At 39.5% G+C, this 25,056-nt stretch overlaps 1 protein-coding gene across 12 annotated transcripts in view; it reads right to left on the bottom strand.

Annotated features, from left to right (window-relative positions):
* The window catches only part of CUL1 (cullin 1), a 102,700-nt gene that overhangs the window by 25,962 nt on the left and 51,682 nt on the right, over positions 1-25,056 (bottom strand). For 7 of the 12 annotated variants that reach the window (XR_010158317.1, NM_001246604.1, XM_016945399.3 and 4 more), the window contains 7 exon segments: positions 20,451-20,625; positions 17,455-17,622; positions 15,254-15,304; positions 14,970-15,060; positions 14,116-14,279; positions 7,900-8,062; positions 6,872-7,002 (listed from right to left, as the gene is read on the bottom strand). Coding sequence is in view for 11 of the 12 variants with exons in the window: in NM_001246604.1 (NP_001233533.1) it covers positions 6,872-7,002; positions 7,900-8,062; positions 14,116-14,279; positions 14,970-15,060; positions 15,254-15,304; positions 17,455-17,622; positions 20,451-20,625 (943 nt within the window). In the remaining variant the exon portion in view is untranslated. 12 annotated transcript variants of the gene reach the window in all.

Raw genomic sequence — 25,056 nt, 5'->3', positions numbered from 1 at the left:
TAAGGAGATATTCTCTTATAGCCTGATTTATGTTCATTTACAGAACTGTCTTTGTGGGGGAATACAGTAACATCCAGACTGCTGAGCAACTGTGTGTTAAACATTCAAAATGGAATCAGTTGTATAGTCAAGCATTAATTAACAAGAACTTACAAGTCTGCATTATTTGACCCTTCTCCTGAACTTTATTTTGGCATTGTGCTATAAGCTGGTGTCATGGAAAACTATCAAACTACCCAAGGACTTGACATCCTATTTCCTTGTGAGTGTACTGCTGATGATGCTGTCCACGGCACTACCATGCTTTTTAGGATGAGCCACTGGAGAAAGTATCCTCAGCTCTGACCACCAAGAAAAATCATTCTTCTGAGTTACTAGCCGATCGTACCCCACGGCGCTGGCTGTCTTTAATGGCAAGCTCTCTGTACTGACTACAACGATTTCGAGGCAAATCATGACCTACCTCTAACAAGAGTAACGGACTGCATTGCACACACTTTGAGAATTATATTAAGCTCTATTTTGTGTCTCATATCCTTATTTTGCTATTCTCCGATTTATTTAATTTATCCTATTTTATTTCACGTATTGTGTAAGCAGCCCCAAGTCCTTTTCGGAGCAATGGGAAGTGTAACTAAGATGTAAGTATACAGAAACCTATTCTGGATAAGGTGTCGTAATAAGCTCTGAGGACACAAAACTGGATAGAGCCATCTCTACTACAATAGAGGGACATTCACACGGACATCTAAAGCATAAAGCAGTGCATGTGTCACATAAACAGTCCAATGTGCCATTATTTCAAGCGGGAGATGCTACCATTCCAAGGTGACTGAGAAACTTTTGAGCTGGGTTTTGAGAGATAAATAGGTATTTCACAGGTAGAAAAAAGAAGGACTGTGTCTAAGAAGAGAAGACAGAAGAAAGCAGAGTGAGGCAAATTTACACAATGGTGAGTTCCAGCTGAGAAGACACATGCAGCGGGGTCAAGAGTCGTGCAGCCGAGACGGCAGCCCTGCAGCAGACGGCCTTCACCATTATCATCCACAGATCCTCGCTGGGTAAGAGGCTAGGCCCGAAACCGCAGAGCATAAAACTATAATGAGGCGTGAGCTTCGCTCTCAAGGGTTGTACCACCCATGGTGCAGTGACAGGAAGCACAGGAAGTTATAAACACATGTACACTTGTAATGAGAGTTTTATAAATGGGGCTTAGGATAGAAGAGTTAAGGTCAGCTCTTTCTAGAAGGGAGGATTTGAGCTGGCCTTAAAAGCAGGACTAAGACAAGCAGAAGGTAAGGATGACTATGTTATAAGTAGAGACATTAGCCAGAGTTTTGGGGTAGGGGAATGATATTATAATAGTTTCACTGGAAGACGGGGTTCATGAAAATATGGGCTAATTAGAGGATTTTGATTTAGTGTAATATTATGATTTATATTATCACAAGGAAGGGCTTTATTCTGCTTTGTTTAAAACAAAGGATGAAAAGAACACAGAGTAAAATTATAAATGTATTAAGTGGTATTTCTGAAAGATGAAACTGCTAATTATCATGAGGGATGAATGGGAATGGGAGAGATGTGGGGCCATTTGGGAGGTGCAGTGATAAACGAAGCCCAGATTAAGATGGTAGCCTTGGGACTGGAGAGAAAATGCATAGAAAACAGTAAGAGCCAAGGGAGGAGGAATTCCCATGCTCCACTGACTCAGCCCAGAAGACAGAGGAGGAGACAGCTTGCTACCGAGACAGGCAGGCTGCTTACTGCTTTGAGGAGGATTCTGAGGCTACGTCCAGACCCTCCAGGAAATTATACCCTATTAGATTACTAATGCTTATGATGAACAAGGCATGAGGGCAGGGTGACTCATGCTACACAGCTGCCACCTCTGTGCTAAGGAATGGAGAAGAGGTGAGTTTCAAATGAACCTGCAATGTAGGCACTAAACTAGGCAGATGAGGTCACAGAGATGTGACAAGGACAAAGGCAAGGCATTCTAATTCAGAATTCTTGACATCATGTCTACTACAGGAATGCCCTAAATGCTTGCTGAAGAAATGAAACAACGATTTCAGTTTGATCTGCAAAATTTGTTTGCCCTTTGAGTTCAAACACCGACCACATCATGCAGCTAAAAATACTCCTCAATTTGGGATAATGTTTCAATAAACCCATCATAAACTGAATGTGCGGGTTTTTTTTTTTTTTTTTTTTTTTTTTTTTTTTTGAGACGGAGTCTCTCTCTGTCACCCAGGCTGGAGTGCAGCAGTGCAATCTTGGCTCACTGCAACCTCTGACTTCCAGGTTCAAGTGATTCTCCTGCCTCAGCCTCTGGAGTAGCTGGGATTACAGGTGCCTGCCAACACGCCCGGCTAATTTTTGTATTTTTAGTAGAGACGGGGTTTCGCCATGTTGGCCAGGCTGGTCTTGAACTCTTGGCCTCAGGTTATCTGCCTGCCTCTGCCTTGGCCTCCCAAAGTTCTGGGATTACAGGTGTGAGCCACTGTGCCCGGACCTGAATGTGTGACAATATTTTCAATGTACGATGAGTTTATTGAAAGTATCATAAATGCCTATTGTTTTCATGCCATTTTAAAGTCAAAAAAATCATTAAGGTGAGCCATTCTAAGCAGGAGACTGTTTGCAGTTGCTTTGGTCAAATAAGAAAAATAAAGAGCCTAGCACAGGGCCAGGCACACACAGTGGGCATTCAATTCTTTTTAAAATGACCATGTGAAGGAATGGTCTCTGCTTTGAAGATGCTCCCCTTCAAGCCTCTCTAAGTGAATGGGGGCCATCACCTTCTATATTTTAATATAGATTATTTTTTGATACATTCCCAACCTGTTCCTGGGCCAGCAATCATGCATGGGGTTACTTGCCCTATTAAACAAGCTATTTCTCCTATCCCTTGCTCAGCTCGAAACCAGTTTGAAATCCCATCCTTGAATATTTGTGTGCAAGGTTCCCAAAGTCCTCCTGGAGCCCCAGTGCAATAGGCTAATTGATCGCCTCACGTATCAGTTGAGCACAAATGCCCTTGATCACGAGGCTCTCTGAAGGCTGGAGAGAACGCTTCCCAACAGAGTGGAATCCTGACGGACAGTCCCCTCCCCACTCCCAGGTTCCGAGGGCTCTCTCTTCAGTTTCACGTCACTGAGGGCTGCCAGCTGTTAGGTGGCGAGAGGGAGATGCCATGAGGGAAATTCCCCTTGAGCCAGTTTTCCAGAAATAGCCTTTAATTTTTAAATTGGTTTTAACTAGGGAAAAGATATGCCTTAAGAAAAATTCATAAGTAGGTTCTAAAACTTCGAACACAAAAAATATTTGACTTACATGATAAACTGGAAACCTCTACGAATTTCAGTCTAGGCCAGATATTAGCAGTAAAGCTGGTTTTCTAACCAAATTAGTGGTATAAAAGGATTAGCCAGATAAAAAACTTTTTTTGGCCTCTCAAAGGAGTTTATTTCATCAAGAACAGCTTCAGTGTAACATATATAGTGTTCTAGTCCAGAGAAAGACACAGGACTGATATTACACATTTTTGCACTTAAAAAAAATCACTTAGGTAGTGCCTTCTATGGCATTTAATATGCTAATTATAAATGATTCTCATACACTATGATTCAACTTAATTAGGCAAAAATTTTTAAACTTTAAAAATTGTGTTCTCAAGGTAATTAAATCCCACTTAAAATCATGTACAATAATTCTAACTTTTACTAACCTTTTTTTCTCCTGATTTTTCATAATCAGTGGGTTTTTGAAAATAATTATGGTTGGGTTACAATGTGTCTTTTACATTTACCACATAAATGATAAAAACTAAAACCTACTTAAAAGTATTTGTTTTTTAGCAGCTGTGTTTCTTTCTTACAATAAGTAATTAAGCACCTACTGTGTGCCAGGCTATGGCCCGGGCACCCACGCTCCCCCTGAGCTTCAATTCTGTGGGCTTTCCCAGAGATGGCGAATGGAGGTGGCAAGTGTGAGCCCAGAGCAGGGAAGGGCACGAGGAACCCACGCACCAGTCAGACAGCATTCCAACAGAAGGAGCCAACGGCAAGTTTACAAATAAGAATAAAACTGCATTTTAGGAAACACTCCTTTTGCAGAAAATTGGAAAAGAATTTGCTTTCCCGAACATTTTACTTCATAAGCACAACAATTAAAAAACTCAGAGTTTCATGAGTTCAATGTAGAAACAGTTCTTATGTAAATAATAAAGTAGAATCAGTAACTTACTAAAAAAACTAATATTTGACTTTTGTGAGTGAAGGCAGATGCAACGTGGGTTTACTGAGCTATAACTCTTCTTCACGGGAGAAAATCTTGTTTTGGTTCTTAAATTAAGGTTAATCAGTGGCTTAGATTTAAGTAACACAAGCATTGTTTAAAAGCTTGATTTCTCGTAAAATGTAACTGCTGTTAAAGGCAGTTTATTTGTGCTGTCATTGCTGACGGATGAAGCTTCCTCAAATAGAGAAATGATTTACATAGAAGGTATACTTTTGCTTTAACTGATCGAGTTAGGTAAATGTCAGATTCAAGACTCATTGACAAAGTCAATCGGCAGCATTTATTCAGTGCCTAAAATATCAGGCAGCTGATTGTATCCAAGAAAGAAAACAATGGAACATGAGAATCACAGTTGATTATTTCTCCAATTTAGCACCTTACTTTGGTTTGGAAAAGATGAACATTAGAATTAACGTCCCATCTTTCCTATAAAACTGAAAAAGTAATTTATAATGCTTTTTTTTTCTTTCTTCCTTTTAAAGGAGACAGGGTCTCACTACATTGCCCTAGCTGGTCCTGAACTCCTGGGCTCAAGTGACCCTCCTGCCTCAGGCTTCTGAGTAGCTGGGACTATAGGTACACACCACTACACCCAGCTATCATGTTTATTTTAAATCTAACTATATTCACATAGAACACGAGTTCCCTAAGGCCAATCTCATACCTAGTATATAGCAATTTAAATGAAAAAAGCAAAAACTGCTTCATTAATCTATCTGATGAAATAACAGACTTCCCACTTAACTCATTTCAAGGAAAGTCAAGTCATTTACTTGGCTCTGCTGCCCATATAGGTAAATTGAGTTCTGAATCAACAACTGGGAAGGCACCTTATATTACTGAAAAAATGTCTTCACCGAATTGACCCCTTCTGAATCACAGGAGGGTGAGCGTTGTGTGTGTGTGTGTGTGTGTGTGTGTGTGTGAATCAGGCCCTTTAAAGGAACATTTAGCTTGGAAATAAAGTCATAAAAACTGAAGGGTAATTTTGAAATGAGTTTTTAAATTAAAAAAATTATGTGTACTCATAAGAACGTGCAGCAGTCATCACTGCTGAGCAATTATGTGCCCTGATTTAAGCACTTTACATGTATTGTTTATTCACAAATATCCTATGGGATAGGCATTGTCATTCTATTTAAAAAAATAAAAATAAAATAAAATGAGAGAGACAGAAGTAACTCGCCAAGGGTGAGATAGCTGTCAATGGTGGAGCTGAGATCCGAGTGCAGGCAGCCTGGCCAGGCTGTGTAATCACCACACGGTAAAGACACTGTATGCGCCAACACTGAGGACTCTATACTTAAGTTTTTACTAAAACCTAGAGATCTTTTTCATAAAATCCACAGCTGAGCCAGTTCCCTCTCATCTTGTGAGCATAAAATTGTTTTAAAAACCTAAAGGAAAGCTTTATACTCAACCCTTTAATAATTCATAGAGGCGGCTGAGTGTCAGCAGCAACTCCCAAAATTAAACATGGAAAAGAAGCCTTCAAAAGATAACAGAAAAATAAGGATTAAAAAAATACTATTTTTGATAATGCTATCAAAAATAATTAATCATTAAGCACAATAAAGTCAAAACAAGAGAAGCTTTCTGCATTCAGATGTAAGAACCAATGTGTTTTAGAAACTTTTCTTCTCGGCCGCACGTGACGACTCACGCCTGTAATCTCAGCACTTTGGGAGGCCAAGGCGGGCGAATCACCTGAGGTCCGGAGTTTGAGACCAGCCTGGCCAACACGGCGAAACCCTGTCTCTACTAAAAATACAAAAATTAGCCAGGAATGGTGGCGAGCGGCTGTAATCCCAGCTACTTGGGAGGCTGAGGCAGGAGAATCACTTGAACCCAGGAAGCGGAGGTTGCAGTGAGCCGAGATGGCACAACTGCACTCCAGCCTGGGCAAGAGAGCAAGATGCCTTCTCAAAAAAAAAAAAAAAAAAAAAAAAAAGAGCTTTTCTTCTCTATTGTTCTCCCAGTTACAACTGAAGTTCACAACAGGAGCAAAACTGAAGGCAACTCATTCGTGTCTTAAAAACGCAATTATTTCCAATGTGAAATTATCACCTGAATTACAGATGACCTAGCAGGAATATTCTATGTAGCCCTGGGGAAGCGGAGGGGTGTAGAGAAATGCTATAAACTGCAGGGCCTCTCCAGAGTACAGCCCTGTGGTCTTCAGCCAGAGGCTACTATCCAGATCAAAGTTCCTGTAAGGCACAACCTGTGGACTGTGAGTGGCACAGTAACAGCTTCCAGGAGCCTTTTGTTTCTAGGGAAGCAGCTTCTCCTAGCGAGTGCAAGGAATTTAACAGTGAGAAGGCATAAAAGGAAAAAAAAAAAAAAACATTATTAACGCCTAAAAAGTGCGAGGGAAAAACTTACGGAGGTATTTACTAAACAAAGATGTCTGTGAACTATCTACTTCAAAAAGACAAAACATGGTTCTCAGAGTTCTAATGAAAATGGTACCATTTAGATTTGGAAGTAGAGACGCATAACACATGCTTGCAGTTCACATGTGGAAATAATCAGCCTGACTGATTTTCAATGAAATCTTACTTACATTTAAAGCAGCTTCTCCACACTTTTCAATGGCTGCAAGACCCTGATTATGAATGTGTGTCTCCAACAGTTTTTTCAATTCTCCTAGGCCATCCTGGATTCTAGATACAAGATTATACATGCGTCCCAAATCTGAAAGAGGAAGAAACCCCTTTTATGCACTGCAACAAATTTTGCATATCCATTCTACTAATTATGTATTTATACTGAGATGAAAAATACTCTGCAAAAGATAACTATGTTTTTAGACTTTAATAATCAATAGCATTTAATTATAACCAAATATTCTCTATTTGGTATATGTATATTTTGCTAAAAGTAACAATGAAATTGTTACTATTTACTATAAATTTACTATTGTAAATTTATTTTCCCCCTTACTATGAGAAACCACTAACATAAGACTAAGCAAAAAAAAAAAAATTTATCAGAAACAACTCTAATGCTTCCTAAAATTCTCAAGATTGAAATAGTATTTATGCCTGACACATAATAGGCACTCAAATATTTGTTTAAAAATAATGAATACATTTAAGGAGAATATGGATTTCCATCTCAATTATAAAAACAAATGAGTTGAGAAAAGGTCTCCCAAATTGATTTAAGACATGTATATAGCATATGGTTACTTTATGAGGACCACAGAAGAAAAATCCAAACTTCAATCTTTTATTGAGCTCCTAACATGCCCCAGTAAAACATGGGAGTGGTTAAGGGAAATATAAGATGACAGTCTCCTCATCTCAGAGAATTTTCAAAGGAAGAACAGTCAAGAAAAAACTTGGGGAAGCATCATTTAATGCTAAAGTGTATGGAGCAAGTCATATTCTAAATACACTCTTCCCCCTAAGTCAAACCAAAATGCTCTGCAGAAGTCTGAAATTGGCACATAACGATGCACAAAGACATGCATCTTTTTAAAACTGACATGGGCAAGTAATGCCGTTGACTCGAGAGTCTAGAATCAAAAGCAGTATCAAAACTGCAGATAATTATAAATACCTACATTTTATGAGTCTTGTGGCTCACCTTCATTTTTGTCAGCATCCAATAAATTCTGAAATTCTGTGTGGAAAATTTCCAAGTGTTTTTCAATGAGGACTTGTTCACATTTCCTTGCTAATTCATCTTGTGTGCTTTCATGAAGGTAAACCTGAACTCTTCGTTGTTCCTCAAGCAGACGAGCCTCTGCCTGGAGAAAATTAATTCAAGTGAATGGTTTTGATTCATTGGTAAAGAACTGTTACAATTCTTTAATATGTAAATTAAAGGAAACTGAAAAATGGCAAATTAAATTCACATGCCAGCTCTAATAAAATGCGATTAAGAAAATAAGGGAGGGCTGGGCATGATGGCTCAGCCACTTTGGGTGGCTGAGGCAGGAGGATTGCTGGAGGCCAGGATTTTGAGACCAGCCTGGGCAACACAGTGCGACCCTGTCTCTAAAAAAAAAATTAGCCAGGTGTGGCACGCGCCTGTAGTCCTTCCTAGCTACTCAGGAGGCTGAGGCAGGAGGATGGCTTGAGCCTAGGAGTTAAAGGATATAGTAAGCTATGATCGTGCCTCTGCATTTCAGCCTGGGCAACAGAGCAAGACTCCGTTTCTCAAAAAACAGAAAGAAAAAGGAAAAAGTTCTTTGATTTTACAGTAAACAACAACCATATTTAAACAGCCACTGATGTCTGCCATTTTCTCTGTAATACATATTTCCATTTCAAACTTCCTTTTTAAGTGCCCTAACAACATCATCGTTATTAACAGTTAACATGTCTTTACATCATTTTGATCCCTCAGAGAATGGTATTTTATCTTTTTGAGGTAATGTCTCTGCCACTCTAAGAAATGAATGCATCTTCTGTGCAGATACTAAGATGTGGTACTTTAGATTAAAAACTACTTGAAGCCAAGAGTCACACAAATATAAGCCCTGAAGTGATTACATGGAAATCATCATCAGAAATCAGACTTTTCAAAAATTTAGAGAGAAACTACTAAATTATCAAAGCAAGGAAGAAAGTTCAATAAATTATTCAGGTGATCTGAATAAAGAGAATTATAGTTTGCATTATAAAAATGCCAATACTCTCCAAAATGATTTTTGTTTTAAATATATTTTTTTCAGAGACAGGATCTTGGCTCTGTCTCCCAGGCTGAAGTGCAGTGGCACAATCACAGCTCACTGCAGCCTCAAACTCCTGGGCTCAAGTGATCCTCCTGCCTCAGCCTCCTGTGTAGCTGGGACTACAGGTGCATGCCGCCATACCCGGCTAACTTTTTAATTTTTTCTAGAGACAAGGTCTCACTGTGTTGCTCAGGCTGGTCTCAAACTCCTGGCTTCAAGCAATTCTCCTGCCTCGGCTTCCCAAAGTTCTGGGATTATAGGCTGTCCAGCTACCGTGCCTTGCCCAGATTTTCAAATTTGGTATAATTTCGGAGAAATCTGGAAAAATTCAACTGGTAATGAATCAATACTCAAGAGCCAAGAAAAAATAAAATGAAAAAATGATTAGGCGGGACTTGTACTATCAAGAACTAATAATAATGGGACAATTGTTTAAACCACGTAAGTCAGAACCTTATTACACGTTCTAAATAGCTAAATGTGAAAAATAAACTTAGAAAATATCTGCAGTATGTATCAAAATGTCAATATTCTTAATACATAATGATCTCCAGCAAAGCAGTGAGTACAACCAAATAAAAACACAAGGAAGAAAAGACAACTCATAAATGAAGAAATAGAAAAAAGCTTGAAGTTAATACATTTCCAATAAGAGGTAGTTATTATATGTTCAGTTAATGAACTATCATTACCCACTAAAATAAACACCAACTACTAATAACAAATCATTAGTGAACAAGTTACAAAAAACCTATACCATGATTCCAATGTGGTTTATATAATCAGCAACAGTGCCCCAGGCTTGTAGGTTTATGTTATTTGTATTTTCCAAAAAGTCTACAGTTAATGCGTAATTTTGTTTTTCTGATTATAAAGCTATTTTAAAACAATAAATGCTGCTTTATATCTAATGTTCCACTAAGACTGATAACTCAAGAACCTAAAGCTGGTGGAATATAGAACATGCAAACCAAACAGCACCACTTTTTCTGTTTTAAGTTATAACTCTTTCTTGGAAGAACATAATCATCTCAGGCAGCAAAACACAGTTTTACCCCTTCCGAGATGAAAGATTAGGCTTTGATGCCATTCCTGATTCATCCTCTGAGAGGCACGGCTCTCCACCTCTTAGTCTACAGACCCTTCCTGCAGGGGCCGAGGGGGCAGGAAGAGTGAACAGGTGCCTAGGTGATTACAGAAACATTCATGGCCGAGGGGCCTCAACACTAGCTTATTTTATATATTGGCAAGGAAACCAAGGTCGTAGGCATTGTCGTCAGGTTTCAGAAAGGACAGCCATTTAGGTTCTCTAATGATTCCAAGTCAAATAGGCTCCTGATCATCACTGTACTTGGCAGACTGTTGTATTAGAACACCAAGGTCAAATTCAAATGACTAAATAAAAGTATGCCATTAAAGATGGTCTTTATTAATTCACTAGGATCGGTTCTCAGTAAAAACAAAAGGAAAATAAAAACCAAAAAGAGAAGCAAATTAATGAAGTATGGTATATTTTTAAAGTTTTTAAAAAATGACATTAGAAACCTAGAGTAGTCACACAGAGTTTCTGTAGCTCAGATCAGTCTCAATCGCATGAGACAGTCAAATCTTTTAGAAACACTAACATGGTTCACTCTTCAAAGCCATGCTTGGAAAGACAAGCCAAATATTCTTAGATGTTTCCTGTAAAACACTCCTAATAGAGAAAAGTGAACACAGACTCAGGGAATTTGAACTGCTCTCAACTGGCTAGAATTTGCAGAGTATTTCTTGAAGGGTCATGTTTTATCTCTTTGTTGTTCTATTTCCTGATAGAATGTTTGTTGTAATGTAAACCTAATTGCTCCCTAAGTTATTGAGTAAGATTTGCCACCCTTTATCCTGTGGTTTTGCATCCTCCCAGGCATACACTGGAGGTTTTGTGGGATGTATATTTGTAATACCAAATACATTAGCTTTGCTCTTTGCCACACACCATTCTAAGCACCTTTTCACAAAGAAATACCTCATGTTAAAATCTGTAAATACTAAAGCTCACTTAATCCTCACTATTACCTATTATTATTATTCACATTTTACAGATAAGGAATTTGAGGAACAGAAGCATTAAGGTCATCCCCCTAATAAATGGTGGGGTGGGGATTTAAAAATAGACTCATAGCTCAGTTTGAGACGCAAGGCTATAGGATGAGAGCAGAATTACATGGTCAAATTCCAGGTTTATGCTTATAGACTCTCTGCATTATCATCTTTCAGAATATGATGGAAGTTGTGTTTGGTGTGATCCAAGTGGATCTGGGCCAAACCTTTAACTCTTCTAGAAATGAATCCCCTCTATGGGAACCAGGATGTAGGAAGCACACTGCTTCCTTGAAGGCAGGGCTCATGCTGGATTGAAAACATCGAGGCCATTGGAAATTCCTGCTCCTCAACCGTCTTTGGTGTCAGGCCTGGTTTTATTTTTATTTTTATTTTTGAGACAGAGTCTCACTCTGTTGCCCAGGCTGGAGTGCAATGGCACGATCTCGGCTCACTGCAATCTCAGCCTCCCAGGTTCAAGTGATTCTCCTGCCTCAGCTTCCCAAGTAGCTGGGATAACAGGCGTCCGCCACCACACTTGGCTAATTTTTGTATTTTTATTAGAGAGAGGGTTTCACCATGCTGGCCAGGCTGGTCTCGAACTCCCGACCTCAGGCAATCTGCCCGCCTCAGCTTCCCAAAGTGCTAGGATTACAGGCGTGAGCCACCGCGCCCGGCCTAGGCCTGGTTTTAAAAACAGATTTACCTGTTCTGGGAGTGCTTCAGTAGCTCTGCCCTAGAACACTGGTTTCCTTGCCCTAGAGCACTACTACTTCATCAGTGTGGACAAAGGAGATGACCACAATCCTCTAATAAACCCATAAAAAGAACAGGCTCGCGCCACTGTCGTGGATGTGCATCTGGATAAGAGGTCTTTGGGATATATAGTTTTAAAAGAATCACCATATACAGCAGAGTTTCATAAGAGAAGTGTTTAGGAATACAACACTGTCATATTAAACAATGAAATAACAGGCAATGTTAACATTTAAAACAGACTGTTTCAAAAGTTCATTTGTTAGGCAGTTGTTTGAAACTCTGGGTGAGCTGGTTAGGTTCCAGATTGGCATACGAAAGTCAATTTAGCCCACCATTATGCACAAGGAACCATTAATATTCCAAGTATAATACCCTGAATAGTTCCATTTTTGTTAGATTTTGAGATAGCAGAGATTTGTCAAGGACTTTCAACTTCAAACTTCTAAGCCCATTTATAACCACTATCTCCTATAGGAAAATGCATTCAGGTCACCACAAACAAACCGGATAGGACTTTCTCTATGAGGTTAGAGCAGAGCTGTTGCTTTTAATTGACTTTCTATCTCAGCATACGGAAAAGAGATTCCGCAGTCCATTCATACTCCAAGTGAACAGGGAATACAGGGCAAGCAGGTGTCAGGCTTGGAAAGATCCAGACTCCTGGAGATCTCCTAGTACAAGGATCCTCAATCGCTGGCTGTGGGCCAGTATGGGTCTGTGGCCTGTTAGGAACTGGGCCGCACAACAGGAGGTGACCAGCATATGAGTGAGCATTACTACCTGAGCTCCGCCTCCTGTCAGATCAGGGGCGGCATTAGATTCTCATAGGAGCTCGAACCCTACTGTGAACTACACATGTGAGGGATCTACGTTGCACGCTCCTTTGATCTGAGGTGGAACAGTTTCGTCCCAAAACCATCCCCCTTCTTCCCCCAGCCACCGTCTGTGATGCCAAAAGGGTTGGGGACCACTGTCCTAGTACAGCTAGGTCAAGGGTCAGCAAACTGTAGCCTGTAGGCCAAGTTCTGCCTGCCTGCCTTTTTCTGTAAATAAAGTTTTATTGGAACCCGGCCACACTCAGTTGTGTACATATCCCACTGGCTGCTTTGTGCTGCAATGGCAGAGTTGAACAGCTGCAAAAGAGATCACATAGCTCACAAAGCCTAAAGTATTTCCTTTCTAGCCCTTTACAAGATAAGTTTGCTGACTCCAGACCTAGGTCATTCCTTAGAGTCTAAATCCAGGATATCTATATTTCTTTTGCTTTTTCTTTTGAGACAGAGTCTCACTCTGTCACCCAGGCTGGAGGGCAGTGGCACAATCTCGGCTCACTGCAACCTCCGCCTCCCAGGTTCAAGCGATTCTCCTGCTTCAGCCTCCTGAATAGCTGGGATTACAGGCACGTGCCACCACGCCCAGATAAATTTTTTTGTATTTTTAGTAGAAACGGGGTTTCACCATGTTGGTCAGGCTGGTCTCAAACTCCTGACCTCAGGTGATCCACCCATCTTGGCCTCCCAAAGTGCTGGGATTACAGGCATGAGCCACTGCGCCCAGCCAGGATATCTATATTTCTAAGAAAGAGAGCAAAGAGTAATTCTACTAGATCTTTATTATCAGCGGGCCATGGTTACTGACATCTGTAATCCCAGCACTTTGGGAGGCCCAGGTGGCAGGATCACTTAAGCCCAAGAGTTTGAGACCAACCTGGGCAACCTATCTCTACAAAAATAGCGAGACCCTATCTCTACAAAAATAAAACAATTAGCTGAGTGTGGTGGCTCACGCCTCTAATCCCATTACTTCTGGAGGCTGAAGCGGGAGGACAGCCGTCCTCTCATATTAGAATTTAAAGCCTAGTTTCAGAAGAACTTTTCCTCTAATATAATCATGAAAGCTATGTAATAGATTCTTAGGGATATTTTAGAAGCAAAAAATTAAAGTTTGCAAATCTGAAAATATTTGTTTCTTAAAATTTTCTCATTGACATGACTGTGATGCCCATTTTATATAAATCCACATTCTACAATAAACAGTTAAAAAAAATTCATGTAGCTATTGTGGTTATATCCTTAGAACAGCAAGGAGAACTCTCAGTCACTATTACCAAATTAATTTATAGAAGCTCCTTGGAGAATTAGAAGCACTTGCACCTGATAAAAACACTCTAGAAAAACAATGCCCAACAAATGACTTGTAAAGAAAGCTGTATATGCTAAAAAGAACTCACTTGAGTAGCAATGACTTTAACTTAAGTCTACTTAAAGTACTATATTTAAGCTTACCTTTTTCATATATTCAGTAACTGGGTTCTGCTGCAAGAATTCAGTACTCTCTCTGGTATAAAATCTCTCTGTGTCAGCCAAAAATTGAGATTCAAAGGATTCTTTATACACTGTTAACGTAGGGCCCTTTGCAAATGCATCATCTTCATTCAGCCCCAATTCCACTAGAAATGAATATGAGCTATATTTCAATTACCCTATTTTTTTGGTTATATTTCACAGAATATACTTAGGTGTAGCATTCAGTTTAAGTTATGTTTAAAAGGTAAATGTGAAATGGCAGGACATAAGTAACTCTTACTCACTAGTATTAAAGTACACTCTTTCAATAAAATAAAAAAGGAAAAAAATCCAAGACGTATAAAAAGCAAGTAATTCTGACCCATGGCCAGGTATGCTTCAAAATTATGAAGTTCCTTTAGAGAACTTTTGTATTTGCAAAAGCAATAAAAATAACTAATTTTAAATTTGCAAAGAAATACAATGCTACCCAAGTTTTTAAGACATTGTATTACTTTATCAGTTTCTCAATCTCAATTTTTCAAGCTGATATAGATTTCTGGTTATCATTGAGCTCACACTCTAACATATCCAGTAATTCACTATGAGACCAGAAAAGAAAATAATCAAAATGTCTATTTCATCAAAATTTCCTTAAGGCACACGGATCAAACAGCTTTTATGATGGATAAAAACAAAGTCACACTGACTTAAAAAGAAATGTAAGTACCTTCGTAAATGCTAACAATATCCTTTATAATATTCAAATATTTTAAAAATGAAATCTGTTAGAGCATTGTTGTAATTGCCATTTGATGTGAAAACTTTGAATAAACTAAAGGGAAATTATTTACCGTAAGACTGTACAACTCCACTAATCAATCTTGTATTGATGGTTTCACCATTCCTTTCCTTTTCAATCAGCTTTAAAACAGCATTTGTTACCTTTAGAAAGGATGTAGAAAAATATTACACAGGTTATAGAATATGATATATATTACTACATATCCCTTAAACATTCACAGCCACTAAACAATGTAAGATGGGATAATCCGAAGGAGTGACGAGACAAAAGCTAAGCAACGAAACTGCGAAGGGATTTTAAAAGGAACATGCACACGCTCACACCAGTAGGTACCTGTTTATTCAGTGGCCTGAACAGACAGTCTCTCCAAGTCACCAATGCAAGCTGGAGGAAAAAAAGTACAAAATGTCTATACTTTTACCATGTTTTTCCAAGATTGAAGTCATAGGAAATAATCTAAATCTCAAATTACTTTATCAAAATTTCTAGATTACAAGTTGGTCAAAATCTGCTATCAGGACAAAAGCAGAAAGCCACTCTCTAGAGTCAACAACTTCAAGAGGTATCCAAGCACAGACATTTGTCAGCTCAACTTCTTTATTTACATTTTCTTTAACTGTTGTTGAAAACAGTATAGGAAAAGTTTAAAAACCGTAATGATTTTTAGGAGTCCGTGATGTTACTGTAAGGTACACATTTAGGTCAAGCAGGTTTCCAAAAGGAAATGAACCAAGATCATCCTGATTCCTACACTAACAACTTTTGAGTCTCAAGAAAGCATTTATATGTGAAAAAGAAAAAATCCCATTAGCCATTCCGCAATATACACATATTTCAAAAAGGCATGGTGTACACATTTTTGTCAGTTAAAAAAATAAATAAAATGTTAAAGGGGAAGCACAAAAACCCCAAATCAAACAACTAAACCTCGAAAGTTTTGTTAGAACTGGATTAACTACATAGCAAAGTATCATTATGAAGCAATAACAATTTTGGTATAGAAACTGGAGCTATACAGACAATAAAAACTAGTCATGCATCCAGGATACATTATGCTTTTCTTTTTTTCTTGAGACATGATCTCACTCTGTCACTCAAGGTAGAGTCCAGTGGTACCACCATGGCTCACTGCAACTTCCACCTCCTGGGCTCAAGTGATGCTTCCACCTCAGCCTCATGTGTGGCTGGGACTACAGGTGCGTCACCATGCCTGGATATTTTTTTTGTAGGTCTCATTATGCTGCCCAGGCTGGTCTCCTGCCTCGGTCTCCCAAAGTGCTAGGATTACAAGCATGAGCCACTGCAACCAGCATTGTTTTTCTTTTAAATTTGTCAAAAGTGAAGCTACAAAGTACTGCTATTATAGCAACATTCTTGGATATGGTGATTAACTCCTTTATGTAGAATCTGACATTTTAACAAAACTAGTTTTAAAGGGCATTGTCTGTGTGGATCTGACAGCCTATGAACAGACTGTTCTGAGTCCTCCCTTAACTGCTCTAGAACACTGGTTCTCAAACTGGAGCATGCATCAGAATTGTCTGGAGAGCTTGGTAAAACATTGCTGGGCCCCATCTCCAGAGTTTCTCTTTAAGTCTAGGACGAGGCCTGAGAATGTGCATTTCTAACAAGTCCCCAGGTGATGCTGACAGAGCAGGTTTGGGGACCTGATATGGTTTGGCTATGTCCCCACCCATATCTCATCTTGAACTATAGCTCCTGTAATTCCCACATGTTGCGGGAGGCACCCAGTGGGAGACAACTGAATCATGGGGGTGGTTCCCCCATACTGTTCTCATAGTAGTGAATAGTCTCACGAGATCTGATGGTTTTATAAGGGGTTTCCGCTTTTGCTTGGCTCTCATTCTGTCTTGCCTGCCGCCATCTAAGATGTGCCTTCTGCCATGGTTGTGAGGCCTTCCCAGCCACGTGGAACTGTTGAGCCCATTACACTTCCTTTTCTTTATAAATTACCCAGTCTCAGGTAGGTCTTTATCAGCAGTATGAAAACGGACTAATACAGGACCATACTTTGAAAACCAATGGACAAAAAAAAACCCTTTCGTTGACTGAAGAAACGTATATTAATGAGGGTGATTTAGTAATTAATTAATTCAGGGTCCTCTCCATGAAGCAGCGTTTCCCAGACTCTAAAGCATGGGAGGGCTAATCCTCAGGGCTCGCCCTCAGGTATGGCACCTGATTTGCCTGGGACTACCAGGACTCAGGACTTTCAGTGCGAAAACTCAGGCAGTTCCAGGCAAACTGTGATGGTAGGGTCAGGTAATTAAAGAAGAAATTTTTAAAAAGCAAATGCAGAAATGGGCAAATCGTATTTTAGAACTCCAATTTACCCATTCTTCTACTTTCTTGCTAAAAAATATTTAAGTGACATTTATTGATAAAACAATGAAAATTAGTTTACTATTCTGAAAAAAGCTTAATATTTGCCTAGATTCTCTTGCTGAAAGACAATTTGCCATTAAAAACAAAAACAAAAACAAATTTAAAACGTTTTAAAACAAAACTCTTACCGAATAGATTTCATATATTCCTTTTCGTCCTTCGTCACATTCACGGCGAACCCAATGTCTATTGAGGTAGGCACAAATTCCATTCAGCACTTTGCTTGAAAATCGATAATCTTCCCATTGTTGAGTGTAGAATTTCAGTACACTCTCATCCATCAAATCTTCTCCATCCTAAAAACAAGTTAACTGAAGCTTTAAGATGACTAATTTGTCACATTATAAATTAAAAATAAGGGTGAATAACATCTACTGTATTAAAATACATTGACACATGTGATTTTAGATGGCTTCTTTAAATTATTCTGTATACAAAAGCATGCTAATAAACTCACAAGAACATAGTAAAATAATTCTTTCATCTCAAATTAAACCGGAACATTTTCATGGTATTAAATATGCAAACACACTCAAAAAAAGTACCCTGAACATTTGATATGCAGGTAATTCCTTTTTATTAAGAAATATACCACAAAATCATCTGTATTTTTGATATTTGTTTTAAAAAAAATTGGCTGGGTACAGTGGCTCACACCTCTAATCTCAGCACTTTGGGAGGCCGAGGTGGGCAGATCACTTGAGGTCAGGAGTTCAAGACCAGCCTGGCCAACATGGTGAAACCCTGTCTCTACTAAAAATACAAAAATTAGCCGGGGCGTGGTGGCGCATGCCTGTAGTCCCAGCTACTTGGGAGGCTGAGGCAGGGGACTCACTTGAACCCAGGAGGCGGAGGTTGCAGTGAGCCAAGATCGCACCACTGCACTCTAGCCTGGGCGACAGAGCAAGACTCCGCCGCACCCCTTCCCAAAAAAAAAGAAATCAACATGTCCTACTTAGCAATTCAGACAATGAGACTAATACTATTCAATTTTTAAATGCATCTTCTTCCTTCTTTAAATTTACTTAAAAACCATAAAAACACTTTTTTGTGGTAATCTGTAAAAATAAGGTAAGTACAATAGTATAACAATATTTCAAGAAAATGTGCATTTACGAAAATTATTTTTATCCAGATTTCCACAACTTGAGTCACAAATTTTTATTTGAAGGAGACTAACTTGAAACTTTTTCTTAGGGATTAATGGCATCTACAAAGTAAACCTTACCCTTTAAAAACGTTAATGGTACTGTATGGCAACACTGCCATTTAGGTGTGTGCAGCAGAGAAGCACGAAAGAGGAAGGTGGGGGCAGAAGGGCTGCAGGAAGGGCTGGGGCGAGCCCACCGGCTTCTCTGAGCCTCAGTGTCTTCAATGAAAACTAAATGGCTACAACAGACTGGAAGCTCCACATGTATAAGGTACACGAGTGACCAAACAAGCCATGTAAAAACCGGATCATCTCTTGAGACAAATAATTTTTTGTTCATTTAAATTTAAATAATATGAAATGAACTTTAAAATGTAAAGCTAAGCTATTTTGGATGATGGTACTTGACCTTTTTAAAATGCAAAAATATCACTGATGGCATGGTCATCAACCTTTTTACTTAGCACAATATACTGTTTCTTACTTTAGTACTAAAGAATAATTAATTAATTACAACATTCACTTTACGATGTGTTGTGAATAAAAAGAACAGTGGCTTCAGCAAGACCTTAGAAACACCATTTGGGGAAGATGAAAATAATACACTAGTCACAACTTGTGGCCAGCCAACTACATACAGTCTGTTAGCAAGATGTTTTAAAGTTTTCAATTAGCTTGCAAAAATAAATTAGGTAAAACAATTTTGCAGCATGCAGAATTTTTGCACATTGTGTAAATAAAAAATATTTAAAATATATACACAGAAGAGTTCCTGCAAATTTCCCTGGGTTCACAGTATAGACGTCTTCACTCTTTGACAGTGTAGAACCAGATGAAGGACCCACTTGCTCATCTTGTGGCTAGATACAAGGAGTCACACTGCCTTTGCTACAAAGGATGAAGACCAAGGAAGAAAAGGCGGGAGATGAAGGGGAAAAGACTCCACCACTGCCCAACCAAAGGCTTGGAGTGGGAGGGACCTACGCTAGAAGGAAATGGATATTCACAGTGAAACTCATCCTGGTCACGAGCACAATTTCACAGCAGTTTTGAAATACACGTCATGGCCAGGCACTGTGGCTCACACCTGTAATCCCAACACTTCGGGGAGGTGGAGGTGGAGGACTGCTTGAGCCCAGGAGTTGGAGACCAGCCTGGGCAACATAAAGAGACCCTGATTCTACAAGAGTTAAAAATTAGCTGGGAGCTGGGTATGGTGGTACATACCAGTAGTCCTAGCTACTCAGAAGGCTCAGGCGGGAGGATTGTTTGATCCCAGGAGTTGGAGGCTGCAATGACCTACGATTGCACTACTGCACTCCAGCCTGGGTGACAGAACAAGACCCTGTCTTAAAAAAAAAAAAGGAAAAGAAAAGAAAAAAAGTACTTCACAACCATGTGTAAAGAGCAAGATCACATTTGAAAAACATGGTTTCCAAGACTGAATAACCTTACAATTATTTCTACACCTTGATAGGGAACACCACATTGGGTTCACAGTAAAATGCAGATAATTTGAATACATATTTGCTTTAAATGAAAAAGTTCATCATTTCTAACAACCAAATCCAAAATGGTTGGTAATTTAACGAAAGCACTATTATGCTAAAAGGTTATCAAAGCTTTCTAATTTTAAAAAACAGAATGAGCTGGGCATGGTGGTGAGCATTTGCAGAGTCTCAGCTACTGAGGAGGCCGAAGTGGAAGGATCACTTGAGCCCAGGAGATCAAAAATCCAGGCTGGGCAACATAGTGAGATCTCCATCTCGAAAAAACAAAACACTAGAATACAGTTTATGGTGATTTCATATTCACAGTAGGTAAAAGACTATGCAATAGCAAAACACTGTCACCTACGTTAGTGTCTAAAACAGTAACAGATGACAGTGAAAGATTTAACAAGTTAGAACCATTATTTCACTCCTTTTTTTATATCCTGTTATGAATACTCAGTATATATATAAAACATCTTACCTTAAGAAGATTTGTCAAGTAATTCTTCAAAAATTCCTTAAGTCGTTTATATAATTCCAGGCCAACAAACTGAGCTCCTCCAGGTGTCTGCCCCTTTTTCGACTTAGAAGGAGGAACTCCAGCTCCTCGTGCTTGGTTTGACTGGTGAACACTAGTACAGTAGTTATAAACATGACTTGGAGAAAAGTTAAGGAAACCAACATATATCACAGACGTTAACGGTCATTAACATAAACATATTTTCTTATATTTCATTACCAATGCATTCCAAATATATCAACCAAAACCTGTTAAAAACTAGAATGGAACAAAGATCCCATTCACACTATCCATAAAGCTAAAAGTCAACAAGCCCCATTCACAAGGTTGTTGGTAGGCCTTGAGAGCAACACCGCCAAGTTGGAGAAGGGAACATTCCAGGAGGGAGGTAGCCAATAAAAAAATCCGGACCTTTTAGATTATCTGATGTGACTGACCTTGTGGAAAACTGTCCCAAAAGAAAAATGCAATTACTGACTCCAGGAAAAACAAAAAGCTAACAATAAGCACTGTCTATTATGATGCTCAGCTGTAACTTTTTCAGAGGCACAGATTCTAAATATTGAAATAACACAAACTTTATTTTAAAATGACTCAGAAAGCCAAGTCCTTATATTACAATAGTCATAGCCATCTAAAACTTATCAGTGAACGGCAGCAGTGTCCACACACTCCTGAGAAATACAGAGATGTATAAACCACAGCAGAGACAGCTGATTGCAAAACAGCTGCATCTGCAGGGGGAGCGCAGAGAATGAAAAGATGGGGCCGGGCAGGGCAGAAAACCACCGTGTTCTGTTGTATCCTTTAAATATGATGAGCTTATCTGCATGTATTATTAATTGAATAAAATGAACGGAAAGATACTTATACTCAGAAAGATCAACAAAACAGAACAAAACAATATTCTGGTATAATTAAGAATTTACTATATAAAGATACTTCAAGACAGCGGGTAAAAGATAGATTATCTAATAAATGGCATGAGGGCAAGATATTTCTAAATATTCCATGTTATATTCCAAAATATATTACAAATGGATTAAGATTTAAAATATACAAGCTAAAACAGTAAACCCAAGAATATATATGTGAACGCTTATCTGTTCTCAGGTTGGAGCGGCCCTTTCTAAGTAAGATCATACAAAAAAATGAATTCAGGCCGGGCGCGGTGGCTCGTGCCTGTAATCCCAGCACTCTGGGAGGCCAAGACGGGTGGATCACGAGGTCAGGAGATTGAGACCATCCTGGCTAACACGGTGAAACCCCGTCTCTACTAAAAACACACACAAAAAATTAGCCGGGCGTGGTGGCAGGCTCCTGTAGTCCCAGCTACTCGGGAGGCTGAGGCAGGAGAATGGCATGAACCCGGGAGGCGGAGGTTGCAGCGAACTGAGATCATGCCACTGCACTCCAGCCTGGGCGACAGAGCAAGACTTTGTCTCAAAAAATACATAAATAAATTCAAAATTGTAGATTAAGATGAAATACCTTAAACTATCTTTAATAAATTAATTTAAAGCAATTAAAAAAATGAATCTCTATGGAAACATGAACAAAATATACCACAGAAAATCTAAAAGGTAAAATAAATATATACTAATGCCCCCAAACCTAATAAAATACTCAACCAATCTAGGTAATAATCAAAGAACTATACTTTAAAACAATGAAAAATTATTAACTATTTCAATTGTACAGAGAATCACAGATTACAATAAACAACTACTGTATACTCATGACCCAGTTTTGATAGATCTTACTGCATTCCCACACTTGTCTCATATTCCACCTACAGTCTCCCTCAACTTTTGAGAAAATAAAATATTACAGGTTATAAGTGAAGCATTATATTCTCCCTCTTTCATCCCACTCCTTCCTCTTACCCTAGCAAATAGCACCATGATTTGGTATATATCATTCCTATGTTTTTATATTTTGCTGGATAAATGTGTATCAAATATATTTCACATGTTCTACATTTTGTTTTGTTTTTTTGAGATGGAGTTTCACTCTTGTTGCCCAGACTGGAGTGCAATGGCGTGATCTCAGCTCACTACAACCTCTACCTCCTGGGTTCAAGCGATTCTCCTGCCTCAGCCTCCCGAGTAGCTGTGGTTACAGGCAGGCGCCACACGCCTGGCTAATTTTGTATGTTTAGTAGACATGAGGTTTCTCCATGTAGGTCAGGCTGGTCTCAAACTCCCAACCTCAGGTTATCCGCCCTCCTCGGCCTCCCAAAATGCTGGAATTACAGGCGTGAGCCACCGCACCTGGCCATGTTCTACATTTTTAAATTATACAAACTGTAATATGTACATTTGCTCTGCCATTTGTTTTTGATGGTATCTGACATAGCCGCAGCTGTAATATACTGTGTAATGCACATTTACAGTACTTTATCAACTCTCTTGGTGGTGGACCTTGCTAATAGTCCTTTTGGCAGGTACCTATTTTTTGTGTATTTACAAAGCTGCAAAGAATAAAACCAGCAGGTCTCCTTGAGTACATGTACAAGTTTCTTGGAGCACAGAAATACTAAGTGACAAAGTGACAAGAGAGGTATATTCTTTTTTTTTTTTTTTTTTTTTTTGAGACAGAGTCTCACTCTGTCTCCCAGGCTGTAGTGCAGCGATGTAATCTCGGCTCACTGCAACCTCTGCCTCCTGGGATCAAGCGATTCTCCTGAGTAGATGGGATTACGGGCGCCTGCCACCATTCCTGGCTAATTTTTGTATTTTTAGTAGAGACAGGGTTTCACCATATTGGTCAGGTTGGTCTTGAACTCCTGACCTCAGGCAATCCACCTGCCTCGACCTCCCAAAGTTGCTAAGATTACAGATGTGAGCCACCTTGCCAGGCCCTTTTAAACAATTTTTTGTAGAGATGGGGTCTTGCTATGTTGCCCTGGCTGGTCCAAAATTCTTGGGCTCAAGCAATCCTCCTGTTTGGCCTCCCAAAGTGGTGGGTTTAACTTTATTAAGAGTTGCCAACTTAGTGCTACAAAGCGGCTATCCAGCACCCTGTAGTGCATGAGTTTTCATCGACCACAACCTTGGCCTTGCATTCATACTGTGGTTTATTATGGTTTTAATATCCATTTCTAGGGCATAGACAGAGTTTGTTTGTTTGTTTGTTTGTTTTAAAGAGACAGGATCTCACTATGTTGCCCAGGCTGGAGAGCAGTGGCTGTTCACAGACATGATCATAGCAGGCTACTGCCTCAAACTCTTGGTCTGAAGTGATCCTCCCACCTTAGCCTCCTGTGAAGCTGAAAATACAGGCACGGGTCACCACATTGGCTTGACTTACCATAATTCTTAAGGGCCTTAGGATTTTCAGAGTGGTAAGTGATCACTCGTTTCAACAAAGTCACCAGCTACATTCACCTCCAAGAGAGTCAGCCTGTCCTTTGAAGCTCTGACACAAGCATTAACTTCTCTCTAGCTATGATAAGTCCTAGGTGGCATGGAATACTATGCAGCCATAAAAAAGGATGAGTTCATGTTCTTTACCAGGGACATGGATGAAGCTGGAAACCATCATTCTGAGCAAACTTTCACAAGGACAGAAAACCAAATACTGCATGTTCTCACTCATAGGTGGGAATTGAACAATGAAGACACTTGGACACAGGAAGGGGAACATCACACACCAGGGCCTGTCGTGGGGCGGGGGGCTAGGGAAGGGATAGCATCAGGAGAAATACCTAATGTAAATGACGAGTTAATGGGTGCAGCAAACCAACATGACACATGTACACCTATGTAACAAACCTGCACATTGTGCATATGTACCCTAGAACTTAAAGTATAATTAAAAAAAAAAAAGTCCTAGGTGGCATCTCCTTCCAATAGAAGGATGTTTTGACTAAATTGAGTATCTGTTGTTTACACAGCCACCTTCATCAATGATCCTAGATTTTCTGGCTAACTTGCTATTCTCCATCAGCACTTGCTGCTTCACCTTGCACTACTGTTATAAAAGATGGCTTCTTTTCTTTAATCGCATGAACCAACCTCTGCTAGCTTCTAGCTTTTCTTCTGTAGCTTCCTCACTTCTCCCAGCCTTTACAGAATTGCAGAGTTAGGGCCTTGCTCTGGATTAGGCACTGGCTTAAGGGAATGCTGTGACTGGTTTGATCTTCTATCCAGACCACTCCAACTTTCTCCTTACCAGCAATATGGCTGTTTCACTTTCTTATCATTTGTGCATTCACTGGAGCAGCGCTTTTAATTTCCTCCAAGAACTTTTCCTTAGCATTCACAACTTGGCTAACTGTTTAGCACAAGAGGCCTAGCTTTTGGCCTATCTCAGCTTTCAACATGCCTTCCTCATTTGGCTTAACCGTTGCTAGCTTTTGATCTAAAGTGAGAGACATGCAACTCTTCATTTTACTTGAACACTCTGAAGCCATTGTGGGGGTTATCAATTGGCCTCAACTCAAGATTGTTGTGTCTCAGGGAGTAGGAAGGCCAAAGAGAGATGGGGGAATGGCCAGTCGGTGGAGCAGACACATGCATTTATGGATTAAGTTTGCTGTTTTAGATGGGTGCAGTGTGTGGCG

This window comes from Pan troglodytes, chromosome 6, assembly GCF_028858775.2.
Source record: "Pan troglodytes isolate AG18354 chromosome 6, NHGRI_mPanTro3-v2.0_pri, whole genome shotgun sequence".
NCBI lineage: Eukaryota > Metazoa > Chordata > Mammalia > Primates > Hominidae > Pan > Pan troglodytes.
The sequence above is the reverse complement of the archived record's forward strand: the minus strand, read 5'-3'. Positions and strand labels throughout refer to the sequence as shown.